Raw genomic sequence first — 13,938 nt, 5'->3', positions numbered from 1 at the left:
AAAGGCTTATTATTTTCAAGGTTTAAATAATAAGACAAATACTATGGTACCATTTATTATCACTGCATAGCAAATGGTGTAAATCAACATCCATAAGACTAATCAACAACATGGATATTTTCACCTAAAATATAATCATTATATCTATTTTATTGTAATACATTTAAAAATGAAAAAAAAAAACAATAATATTAACGGAACAAAATAAGTGTTATAAAATGTACAATGTCATGAAATATATCTATCAAATTAAAAAAAATAATATATTTACATAACAATTGATTAATTTTTGTAAATCTCCATCATATGACTGATAATTATATTCAAATATCAGCTATAAATCAAAACATATCTAATCTGTCTTTGATAATAGTCAATGTCGGGACAAGTCGGTATAAAATTAGACGAAAACTTGAGTCACTTTTTCAAGTTAAATATTACCTAGCTAGTCCTGTTTAAAAACATCTATATACTAAATCCATTGATACCAGGCATCGTAACAATAAAATTCACTTACAAATAATAGTTTATACAACAAAGACAATAACAAAGTACTGGTTTTAATGATACATAATATGGCTATTTTACATACAAACCGATATCTTTGAGACACGGCATATTCAAATTAAAAACAAAAATATAAACACTATATTAAAAATATTTTTACTGTTTAGTTTGAACAGTAAATAGAATTATATTCAATAATGCACAATAAGGAAAGCATTGCTTTGAAAAAGAACTATATAAAAAAAATGTAAAAAACCACAGGGTATGTTTGAAGAATAAAGGGCCCTACACATTAGCGGACATTGTCGCAAAAAATTGCATAACAACGATTTTCTGACCGCATCCGCTAAATGAATAAGAGTATTTAGGTTCTTTGATACGATTTTTTAAAATAAACTGAAATACGTTACATGTGTAATTTTCTCACTGATCTAATTAGTCATCACATCGAACAAGAAACATCTACAATTTCTTCCTATTAACTATAAAATATTCACACGAAGAACATTTAAAGACGAAAGCATGCATTGCTAAACTTAAGTGATTTGAAATTATTACGTTGAATATTTATTATTACGTTGCGAAACACACGTAAAAGTTGTGTGTGCGATTGTTTATTACACAGATGAGATTAAAGACAATAGGTTATGAGAAATCAGTTGAACTAGCGATCTATTTTTTTTATTGGTGATGTAAAAACAAGTAAATGGATAATGTTACATGAAATTTTAGGCCTAGTTTTATTTGCGTGTAATGTTTTTCCAGCCAATTAATAATATATTTTGTAGTATTATACTTAATTGTACAAAATTAGACGTATGACGGATGTTACGATGACATTCATGATATAATGTGGAATACAAAAAAATATATATTTACACTAACAACTATAACAATGTACATTTACAATAATTAGGTACAAATGTTTTGGTTGGTTGCACCAAATCGCAATAAACGTATCGCTTTACGGATCGACTGCGTACCGCCGCTTGACCGATATATTTTCAAAATTCATTACGCGGTGAAAATATCTACAAAGTTTACAACAGTCTTCGGTTTCACTTAAATGTATGCAATATCCCTGTCAAGTCAATGTGTTTTGTACTAGTGCTTACAACTCATATAAAATCCGTTAAACACATTCAGTTTCAACTGAACAGTCTGAATGTACAGATACAACTCAAGTGTGTCGGAAAATTTTTAACTGTCAGTGAAACTTTACAGTTTTCAGTTTTTCCTACACGAGTAAGTTTTAACTGTACAATACTAAAACGGTCCAGTTAAAACTATAGGTGCATAGCGGGCTTTACCGTTTTAAAGGTATTACCGTATTCAAATATCTAGCCACGTTCCAGTCGAAATGAATTGTTGTTTCGAAAAATAACATATAAAAATCAGATAGAAATTAGTATTAAATCTAAGAATTAATAAAATACAATATTATCATACTAATATTAAAAAAAGAAGCCTGGGACCAAAAAATAAAAACTGAATTTGACAGATATATTTTGGTCCCAAGGTGCTAGAGAATACCGGATACAAATTTGCAGAAAACTAATGTAATAAATTGCATTTTATAAACAATAAATAATTGGTAAAATCCGACAGAATTTATATTAATGAAATTACATTAATCAATTATAAAGTGTGGATTAAAATATAAATTCTATTTAAAAACATTATTATACTCTATTAGCGGTTATTTTGTGACAATACAGAGGATTATTTGGGAGGGAACTGTCTGACACACTTAATAACTGGACACCAATTGACCACTAACACATGCTTGTGCCGGACGGGAACATTGGAAAAAAGTTTGTGTATGAGGAGGCATAAGACATCTCAAGTAACAATTGGGTTGCAAAAACCAGATAAAAAATAGCAGACTTTGTTTCCAGCCTTTAATAAAAAAACAGGGAGAGCAAATGAAAGTGTACACGTGGATCGTTAGGATTCGTACTAATTAGTCGAAATCTCGCAGGTTATTGTAATTAAATTGGTATTGTAATAAGATAAAATATTGGTCATATCAACTATATTCTTATAAAATCTCTAAAGAACTTAAACCACCTAATTCTATGGACAATGTTATGTTTTTGATATCTCCTTTTGGTCTGCACTGTACCGATGACTTTTTATTCAGTTTATCAATTATCCTAATGTGTACTATTGTGTAGTTTATGAGCACTGACACATTTAAAAATATATTTTGATACAAGCAACATGTTTTAGTTCTATGATAATTACCTAACATTCATTATTCAATAATGATCTATTTGCATACATTTAATTTTCTTTAACGCAGATTGATCTCGAATATTTCACGACATAAACGCAACCATAAAATTGCATATCGTTATTTGTAAAGACAACCCGCTACTTTAGATTTTGTAGAGCATTGTCTCTGTCGCACAAAGCATGACGTGTGTGACAGAGATGGCGCAATACGAAATCGAAATTATCGGAGTGGTCCCTCTCTAAAAGCCGATCCACAAGATTATCATCATCGCGTATCGTTGTTATTTAAAAATTTAAATTTTTTCGTCTGTTATTCTTTTATCACCAAGACAAATTAATCACAAATGTGCGATCGACAATTTGTATTTAACACATAAATTGGGACATTGATATAAGATATAGTATTAACTTGACAAGTTTGGGACATCATTTTTATTTTATTTTCAAATTCTCTGGATTTCATTATAATGGCTTCAGTTTTGAGATAAAAACATATGGTCGTAGGTCGGCCTGGCATTGGAATCTAAAATTTAATTCGTAACAAATGGATTCCATCGTCAATCGATAAGCTCACTGCAACCATTATAACGGCACATTTAAAAATTCATACCACATTAAATGTAGCAATTGTAAATTTAGTATATAAGAGTAAAACTCCTATGCGATAATAAAATATATTAAATCTTTGTGCTAACTTACAATAAATTCATTTATAATAAACTATATACTATCTTTACTTTAAAAACCGATTACGATTATTGGCGCGCTTGGCACGCCGGGTTGGTCTGTCACGTGCAATATAGCTTCAGCTATATCCACTTCATGGAATACCTTACTTATGTATAGACAATTAAAATTGATTGCATCACCCTATATATAAAGTACATATCAAAATTTCGATGTCATATTGTCATGAAGTACATATCAATTTATTTTAACACAAATTCTATCGTATATAACATTTAAAAATACATAAAATTGACGAAGAAATTGAATGAAATAAGACACAAAAGTCACAATATGTAAAATGTCTATGGCAACATGGTATAGTATGTTGAATGGAGATATCGACAATTTTATAGCAATCAGTTATCACAATAATATGGTGCATTGTATTGACTCGAATATCAGGGAGTGTGCGATCCATATTTTACTTTTAAGCTATGATACACAAATGTACAAATAAAATGTTGACCTTCACTGAAGGCATAAAAATAATATTGTACTTCGAAAAGATATCCATTACATTACTAAGTGATATCTGTACAAATTGAAACATAAGGTTATTAAAACGGTCTACTAGAGGTCGACGTATGGAGTTCCATCCATTTTATCGAGATCCGCCAACAAATCTGACGAAGTTAGCGGCGCTAGTATATCTTCGCGTAGCATATCTAAGGGCGACGTAAGACCCTGATCATTATCTACCATACTTTGTATTTGAGTTGAGCCGCACACTTCGACGGAATTACCATTGATAAGAAAATCTCTGTTGCTGTAACTAAACACGCTTCTATCTTCAGCGAGTTGCGGAGTTGAAGGTACGGATTTTGACGATATGCCGTTCGATATATTAGAATAATTGTCCGTTGAGAACAATTCCCGCGAGCGTCGCGAATCGATCTGCAGATTGGGCGCTGTGCGCTTGTACGGCAAGGGCGTGCTCGGCACAGACCGCGACGTGTAGTACTTGCTTTTGTCCGGTACGAGGTCCGATAGATCTAATTCTATACTATTAGTTCTTTTCAAAAACTCATCTACATTATCCGTTCCCGCATCTTCGTTACCAAAGGAGTGATTGAATTGACTATTTCTGTCTAGCAATTCATTGCCCGTTGGAATAAACGGATTCAATTGTTCATCGGTTAGAATTTGTTGTTCAGGTATAGAGTCACAACCGTTGGTTAAAGCATCGTTGGAATTCAAAAGATTCGGTGCGGCACCAGTGTTAAGTACATCGTTACTACTATCTATCGCGTCATAAATCTTGTCTAAAGTTTCTGAATTCAGACCGGCCTTTGATATGTCACACGTATCGGCGAGCGACCCGAAATCACTAAACTCGTTTGGTACCGGTGTGGGAGGAACAGAGCCTACTGGAGTATTATTGTAGCTCAAAAGGCTGATGTTATTCATTCCGGGCTTCAGGGGCACTGATTGAGACCGATAAGAAGTGTCGAGACCCATACCATAGCTCACCGGCTCCTGAAAGAATTGACTTACTTCCCGTGATAACGGATCGGCAGATAACGGTTGGGCTAAATCTCCGTTTATATTTTCCCGAAACAGTGAGTTGGGAACAAAATTTAAACACACGTGGTTCGTACCGTTCTGCATAAAGGGAGTATTTTGAAGCATTTGATTTTTATACTGAGTGATTATATTAGGCGATGGCGGGGCTGACATAGGCTGGCAATATTTGATAGAATTGCAAACTGTCGATTTGGACATAAACTTTTGGTCATTGGGCACCGCAAACTGTTTAGAACCCGAATCATTCATGCCGAGAGATAATGGATTTCGCCTTTTCCTGCCGTTTAATTTAGGTGTTGGTCGAGAGCAAAGTCTTGATCTAGGCACAGGAGTATTCCTAGGACTTACGAATGGGCTGGCGGCAGTACTGTGCGAGATCGGCGACGTTTGAAGAGACCCGCCCATTATAACAGATTTGTTAATCTTTGTAGGACTGTGACCTCTGTCGTTAAATCCTAGCGGAGATTTGCAATGAAAATTGCCAGGAGAATGACACGCATCCGAAATAGGGACAAATTCATACTGTTGCGTTCTAGTGGTAGGACTCTGCGGTTCATGGCAGTTGCCGTTATACAAATGAGATCCTCCGGACATGTTTGTTATCAATTGATTCGGCGCGTCAGTTGGTAAAGGTACACAAGAACCATTACCATTCGAGTTCGAATTACAATGTTTGTTATTACTACTTATTTCTCCCGGGTCTGATAAAGTTGAACCATTCATCAAATCCACTACGTTTGCTCCTAAGACAGGTTTAAAGGCTCCTTCGGCTACTGATGCATTTGATTTATCCGCCATTTCCTGAGACGTTTCTAACGGCAAATGAACATCTTGATTTATTGCAACGCTTTGTGACCCATTTTGACTTTTTAAATTTTTAGCTAATAACTCTCGCAACTGTGATAACTTCTCATTTTTTCCTTGGCTGTGTTCGTCGTGCGGGTCTTGGCTTGTTTCTAAAAAAGGCGGCGCATTAAGATTAGTGTTCGCTTGCGCCGGTGCCTCTTGCTCCGTCTCGCGGTGGTTGAAGTACTGCAACAGTTCCTCTTCGTGTTCTTGACTGTTGCCTTCGTTAAGGTAATCATCTAGATCATGTTTATCTATATTACATATGCTAATAACTCGTTCTCTATTCAAAATTTCAGAATGTTTCTCCTCGCATATCATGCCAGTTTTGATATTGATCTCGACCAGGCCGCAACAGGTGTCGGGCGTAGCCGTTCGCTCGGGTAAGTCTATTTTATCGGGGGAAGATGCCTTCGTTCGACAGTATGGTTTGCGTAGTTTGGGGCGTTCGCACTTAGGCGTCAGAGCTTTCACCGACCGCGTCGGACTCGCCGCCTCCTGTTCCTCCCGAGCCAGCGCCGCGGCGGTGCTTTTGGACCGGCTCGTTAAGTTTTTTGGATCCTCTAAAAAACCGACCTCGGAACGAGCTGTTTCGGTGATGACCGACGACGTGGACGTTTCGGCGGAAGACAAGGCCTGCCTGGCGGCCGCCAGCTTGCCGCCCATTATTTCCGCGGCTCTCATCTTTTTAGGTAAGTATTCCGTTCTGGGGAACTCCTCGGTGACGTGGTGCGCGGCGCGCGTGTCCAAGTGCGCGGAGCGGGGAGAGCCGGCCTGCGTCTCGCTCTGGTACGTCTCGAGGATGAGTTTCTTGCCGGGCAGCGGGAGACGCGCCGGCGGAGGCTCCGGAGGTCGACGTCGTTGTAATTCAGTACGTTCGGTAGATAGATCTAGTGATGCGTCGCTGCTTAGGTTAATGGGCAAATTATGCGTGGTGTCGGTGGGCAAGGTGAGGTCGCGTGGAGCGTAGGGCGGCTCGAAGACATAAGGGTCTGGTCGATACTCGTGTACGGCCATGGGATGCGGCGAGGGCGCCATGTGCGGGGGGTGCGGCGGGTGCGGGGGGTGCGCGCGCGGGGGTGCGCCGTAGGGCGGGAAGGGCGGCCGCACGTCGTACACGGGCATGTAGGGAGGCTGGTATCCGTAGCCCGCTTCAGAAACCATTTCGCTTTCGTGTTTGACTGGAGCATGTTGACTTACGTATGAAGTAGACGGGGGAGACTCTCCGCTGATCTCTTGGCTTTTGTTCTTCTTTGGTCGACCCGGTGTGCCCTGCGTCTGCAATAAACGATCATAATATAAAATTTTCCAAACAAAAACACCGTATTTGCTTAAACGGCTACACTCACCTGTAATTTTCGCTTTAACTGCTTTATCAATTGACGCCCGGAGGGTTCTTCTGCAGGGGCTAAAGCAGACAAAATATTTTTATGGAAATATCATTGACTAGTACATTGGACAAAATGATATATTACATTTTCAATACGTACATCTATACAACAATATCTTCAAAGTATATTTTATATGAAATAAGTTCTAATATTTTTTTAAATTGCTTTATTTTATTTTCTTGTCTCTCTTTAAAAATAATTTTGAAACACAGCCATATCATACCATGTGGCAAGGGCGGCGGGGAGGCGCTGGCGGGCCCGGGCGGCGCTCTCTGCTGGCCAGCTGTCGCCAAGTGGCGCGACAGTTCCCCTATGCTTCCGAATTTTATACCTTAACACAAAGTAAAACAGTTCAAATTTCAATAACTATCACTGCTACAGCGATATACCCAGTAGCAAAATAGTATAGCTCAATGACATAAGCAGAATATATATCATGAAAGTTGTGAAAAAAGAAAGTAATATTCACATACCAAGTTTGCTTTCAGCCCATTCACAAACAACTCTTTCAGTTTCTCTAGGAGCAACTGTTGGTTCCTGAAAACCAGATGGATTATTATTAATGTAGTATTGGTTCACTCTCTCCATACTTATTTGAAAATTTGAACTAAGTGTATTTGATTAAAATTTTTCAGCAGATAATGTTGCATACATTTTTAAATGATCCGAAGTGGTTTCAATACATTTGTTACCTTGAAACATTGTAACTTATCAAAGCTTAGTAGCTTAGCGCCCGCTACGTTCAATTAATACACACTAATCTAGCAAATACACCCTCTTGTATTATATTAAAAACCAATGCAATAAAATATATAACATAAATACTTTTGATGATTCTCCTAATACAGGTAACTGTGGCACTTCCAGCTTGATTTTCTTACGAAGACCAGCGTAACAGTACCTGTAATACATACAATTATTAATATATAAAAAGTACATTCTTATTTAAATATCTAACAAAAGTAATCATTTAAAAATAAATTGACCCTTGCAACAACCAAGAGTTACATCTCTGAAGGAATGTTAAAAATATGGTTAAACGAAAATAGGTATTATTCTATAAAATCATCATACCTCGAGTTGCCTCGAGTTCCCAGACGACGGGGACGAACACTTGGATAAACTTGCTTCATAACCTTGCCAAAATCAGCTGTTGACAAAGGCTTCATGTTGCTACTCATACAATGAGCTCTGAATAAAGACATAAATAAATGAACAATATATAAATAAATAATTTAATGCCTTAGCTTTATTTCGCTGTTGCCTGCACCTAACGTCACGGAATTAGGAAAAGAAATATTTAGTAGCCTCAGTATTCTTCATTTATGTTCTATATTTATACCAAATTTTAGCACAATCCGATGAGCTATTTTGGACATAAATAGTAATAAAAACCCATTCATTAATTCATCAAAACTTTCACATATATTATATTACTATAATCTGTTTAGTTAAGAAAATAAAGTTTTGGAACACATGCTAATACCGAATAAGAAATATTATATTATGTTTAACTTTTTTTTCAGTCCAATTGCGAAAGTAAACATTGATAGATATTTACAACAAATTAACACATACTGATGTAACTATTTTTAAACTGAATTTTATCCTGTTTGCGTGTAATTGGATTTCAGGCTGCATAAAGGCATTGTATTTACAATATCTGGATAATTTTATAATCTATTATTAATTAAGTATTTAATAATAAAATAATAAAACCCCTTTATTGTCATCATATAGATACATTTATATACAGTGAAAATATTTAACACAAAAAAAAATATGATAACAAAGGGCTGCAGGCACAGTATGCACCACATGGGCAATGCCACGAGGAGCTGATTTTCAGCCTGTAATAATAACTAATGTAATAATTAACTATTCCGATAGTTTTATTCAAAAATTAATAAACAAAAATGTGGTTGGTGATACTCAACACTATAAAAATAAAAACACTCACATATATTCATCATAAACATCTTGCTTTGGTAAAGAAACATCCGGATCCACTTCCAAGTGTGTTTGTATCCATGTTACAGTTTGTTGTAGTTCCGCTCTAAAATTATATGCGCACTAATAAATTGATTGTTTAAGCACAGGTACATTACTTGTGTAATACTGTTTTACGTACCGTGAACCTAATGGATTGATTGGTTGTTTCAAAGGATCATGAGGTGGAACACCTGTTGGCAGACGAAGATAGAGTAAAAGTCTCTCAGCACCACTCAGAGCCTCTACTGCTTCTAACAATTGGGTTACTCTTTGACGACCTTCTTGGCTGCAAGTAATTTACATACAATTATTACAATCAATAATTTGGAAACAACAGAAAATTACAAACAGTGATAAAATAATAAAAGCAATACTTTAGTACATTTTTGTAGTTTTGAAAAGTAAAGTAATACAGTGAAACTGACTAATTATATTTCTCTATTTATGAATAATATGCATTTTTGTTTTATTATGTTACACTCTTGTTGACCAGTACGGTTTTAACAAGTTCCAAGCCACTTTAAATTTTATTTTTAAGGTTTGATTATGTGGAAACTATATAAACAAAAATAATAACGAGTCTTAATAGTATTTAAAGGTTTTAACAAGTCTGTAAAAAATATCTAATAAACTCTACATAAGGCAAATAAAGATCAAATTCCCAAATCAATTCATATTTCAATATTAGTACACAAAGTAATTATAACAATGGAGATATATGAATTACATATCAATCAAAGTGAAACTTGGAGTAAGTATTGTGTAGAGTAGATGCCTTTTTATTTGTTGCAATATTTTGCATGTTTATTGTTTCAATATTTACAGAATAATTGGTTCCAATAATAATTCTTATATATTTAAAGTAAGCTAGACACGTAAAACGTAAAAAAGGTGTAAAAATATTGTTAGTTGGTAAATGAGCGATACCTGAGAGTATTCTCGACGATTTGTTGCATAGAAGTTATTTTGCTCGAGTCCATTATGGACTCTTTATTGACACCCGGGGCACTATCAGTGCCTGGAATCGTTGATGGGCCCGGGATACCGATTGGAGCAACGACACTTTCTTTATCGTAAGACGCAGTTTGCCTATGTTTTGGATGATTGACATTTTCCCGATGAAGTTTCGCGTCATCCACTAATTCTCTATCGGCTTTAACATTTTTTGTATTATCATCACTGGCCCAAGGTTGAAATGGAGTCGAATGGTCCATTCTAACCCATGCAGGTCACAAAAGATTTAGTGTTAGACTTCATATTGGAACTTTTTATCATAATTTACTATGCGTAACAAAACTCCATTTTCTTGACAATTGACGTTTGATCAGCTGTGAGGTGAGGTAGAGTGAAGAGGGAGGGTAAACTACCTATGGATCCTAGTCTTTTAGCCAACTTTTAGATAATACAAAAAAAACAAGCGTAAATATGTTATAGCAATAGAAATCTTACCAATAGCTTACAAATAGTGTAGTTGTAAACTTACATTATGAAAACAAAACACAAGAGGAAAGAAAAATAAGACTTTAAAACTAATTTGAACGTTGATTACTATTGATTTCCACTATGTCTAACTCATATTCTATATTTGCTACTCTTTGACTGAATTGTCATAAGAAGACATCATTGTGACAGACCATTATGTCAAAGCGAAATGAATAAAATAAACAGAAATATTACATATATCGATACCGCATAATTTAATAAAAGTTGTTCAGTGTTAAGATGATTTAATGCTATATAAAGTATAAAAGTACAAAAAATACAATGTTTCTCTACGAGCGTGTCTGCCTTTGGCTTGGTCATATAAAACTATCTCGTGTAATTGTAATGGTTTCTGTTATTCTGTTCGTCGTCCCGCTTTTTACCCATTATTATTTATCTAAGGTAATACTTCTCTATTTCCTAATTAATCATATTCGATAGTTTTCATTACATGTATAAGAAAAGTGAGGTAACATAAAAGAAATGTGATTTAGAAAGTACGCTAGATCCATGCTTATTGTTCTTTTTGAAATGGACCTCTAGTATATAAAAAGAATCTCTGCAAAGGTAGGAGTTAGAAAAGTTTTAATAATTTCGCAATAAACTAATACCGATCAATGCAGTGTATTGCAAAAATCTAAAAACATTACTTTAACCAGTAATTGCATGTGACATTGTATACAACATTCAGAAGTTATTTATTTCCAGTATGAAACTGCATCCGTTGCTTTAGGGAGCAATTCTATGAGACATACTTTGGAAGCTCTGGGAGATATTTCAACAATGAATGCAGCTGATCTTAAATTGAGGATAGAAGAAATGCTTAGAATCAAGGTAATTAATATACAATAGTATTGAATTAATAATATTGAATGAGTATTATGTACATATTTAGCTTGAACCTTATCAGAAAATACTTGTTTAATACATGTATTCTATGCTTTCTTTTAACTACAATTGTTAATGTAAACAATTTTGTAGCTAGATTGCTTAAGTGTCACTATTATGTACCTATAAGATGATCCTTTCCCATCTTAAATTGACATACTACCCTATGTGTTATTGAGAAAATTAAAATCACATATGAATTAATGTTTTAAAATAAGTTATTATGTATATTACACTAGGCCTCTGTATCCACCGAACTACGAGAATTAGAAGAAAAACGTGGAAGACTTCAACGTGAATCTGCAGCTGCGAGTGCTAAAGCTGACAATGTCAAAGCGGAATATGCGAGAGCGACAGCTGAGCTGCAGCGGTTACGCGTTTCCGCAGACCAAGCGCGGCTCGCTCAGCTCGAGGCGATTCGACGAGATACCCCCGAACTCGCACCTCCCGCTCTCATACTACCCTCACAACCACCACCCATACTTCCGCCCATAAGTCTCTCTTCAGAGACAAACTGTCGAATGCATTCTTGCTTCGACCACTCTCGATGTTCACTAACTTCAGGTTTCCCTATCTATTTCTACGATCCCGATGTCTTTTCACCCTTAGCAGGCGCCGAAGTTGATGGATTTCTTAAAACTACACTACGTCAGACCCTCGGGTACAATGCACATCTTACGCAGAATCCCAACGAAGCTTGTGTATATCTTGTTCTAGTCGGAGAATCGTTCCCATTTGAAAAAACAGCTACGTAAGTTTTTCACTTTTTTATCCCAGTATTAAATGTTTTATTTAATGCCTACTTATTTTTATACTATTCTTGGTGTTTTAGGTCGACAATAGAGCCATATAAAATGTTAAATGAAACCGCAATCAGAAATTTACCTTATTGGGGGGGAGATGGACGTAATCATGTGTTACTGAATTTAGCAAGGCGGGAACTATCTGTAGGGTCGGGTGATGCTTTCTCCGGAGCATCTACAGGCCGGGCTATGATCGCTCAGTCCACATACACGTTGAATCAGTTTCGTGCAGGATTCGACCTGGTGACTCCGCCGGCGCTCGGCCCTCCCGGCGGCGATGTGTGGTCCGACTGTGCACCTATGGCACCGGCGAGGAGAAAATATCTTCTCAGGTTTGTAACCTTTCACTTTCATATGTCCATTAGAGTATTTGTTTACATTGATAAGCGACATTTAGTTTTCAGGGATCACAATCGCTGACTACTTCCATTCAAAAGGACAACGATACTTATTTAATAGAACGCCTAAAGAAGATGGCTAGCACGGCTCCCGAATCTGACTTATTTTATTTGCAATTCGATTGCGACCCGCCTGTAGAAAAGCGCTCGTTGAAATCTATTGGCGATTGGGCGTTGTGTGGGACGGATAGATCGAGACGATCCGTGTTGCGGGATTCGACGTTCGTGTTAATATTGGCTCCGGGTGACAGTAGTTATACTACGACAGCGTTATTACAAGCAAGGTTGTACGAAGCGCTACGGTCGGGCGCTATCCCTGTCATCCTCGGCGGAGATCGGACGAGGTTACCATACGATGAGGTGCTAGATTGGCGTCGAGCTGTTTTATCTTTGCCCAAAGCGCGTGTAACGGAACTACATTTTCTTCTACGAGCGTTATCGGATTATGATCTGCTAGCGTTCAGAAGACAGGGCAGAGTTTTGTGGGAACGGTATTTGAGTTCTGTTCAAGCGAGTATGGATTCCTTACTGGCTACGATACGTACTCGTTTAAACATCCCAGCGCGTCCCGCAGTGCCGACTATGGGTGCGCCCGCATTCAATGACTCCTTTTCACCACCGAAACTTGAACCATCGGCGGTGGATGCGGAGCCGGAGGAGACGCTGGGGCCGCTGGAGGCCCCTTACCCGAGTCCAGCGTACAGACGGAACTATTCTTTGGGCCTGTTGCAAGGGTATGAGATGTGGAATGATTGGGGAGAGCCTTTCGCGCTTTATCCACAATTGCCGTGGGACCCTCCGGTGACGTCTGAGGCCAGGTACATGGGGTCAGCGGCTGGGTTCCGGCCTATAGGCGCGGGGGCGGGCGGCTCCGGTAAGGAGTTCAGCGAGGCCCTGGGAGGAGACCGGCCCAGGGAGCAGTTTACTATCGTCATCCTGACTTACGAGCGAGAAACGGTGCTAGCTGCTGCACTCGCACGTCTTCGTGGGTTACCCTATTTAAATAAGGTCAGTTAATTTTATTGAAATAAATTAAGTTAGACTTCTTTTTGCACCAAACCCATACATTTTTGACCGACTTCCCAAAAGAAGGAGGTACTCAATTCGTCTGTATGTTTTTTTTTTTTTTTTTTTTTTTTT

At 37.0% G+C, this 13,938-nt stretch overlaps 2 protein-coding genes across 2 annotated transcripts; one reads left to right on the top strand and one right to left on the bottom strand.

The window, feature by feature from the left end:
- Positions 1-286: 286 nt before the first annotated feature.
- Positions 287-10,559, bottom strand: LOC106107975. Its single transcript, XM_013289015.1, has 9 exons — positions 10,155-10,559; positions 9,367-9,513; positions 9,196-9,291; positions 8,310-8,426; positions 8,061-8,136; positions 7,709-7,772; positions 7,459-7,566; positions 7,194-7,252; positions 287-7,122 (listed from the first exon to the last, which is right to left on the bottom strand). Exons 1-9 carry the CDS (start codon positions 10,439-10,441, stop codon positions 4,045-4,047), a joined length of 4,032 nt encoding a protein of 1,343 aa, XP_013144469.1. The 5' UTR covers positions 10,442-10,559; the 3' UTR covers positions 287-4,044.
- A 283-nt stretch (positions 10,560-10,842) lies between these two features.
- Positions 10,843-13,844, top strand: LOC106107976 (exostosin-like 3). Its single transcript, XM_013289016.1, has 5 exons — positions 10,843-11,111; positions 11,418-11,543; positions 11,837-12,348; positions 12,430-12,732; positions 12,798-13,844. The coding sequence occupies exons 1-5, from the start codon at positions 10,992-10,994 to the stop codon at positions 13,813-13,815; spliced, it is 2,079 nt and encodes a 692-aa protein (XP_013144470.1). The 5' UTR covers positions 10,843-10,991; the 3' UTR covers positions 13,816-13,844.
- The last annotated feature ends 94 nt before the right edge of the window (positions 13,845-13,938 follow it).

The sequence above is a fragment of the Papilio polytes genome, unplaced genomic scaffold, assembly GCF_000836215.1.
Source record: "Papilio polytes unplaced genomic scaffold, Ppol_1.0 DF821845.1, whole genome shotgun sequence".
Taxonomy (NCBI): Eukaryota; Metazoa; Arthropoda; class Insecta; order Lepidoptera; family Papilionidae; genus Papilio; species Papilio polytes.
The sequence above is the reverse complement of the archived record's forward strand: the minus strand, read 5'-3'. Positions and strand labels throughout refer to the sequence as shown.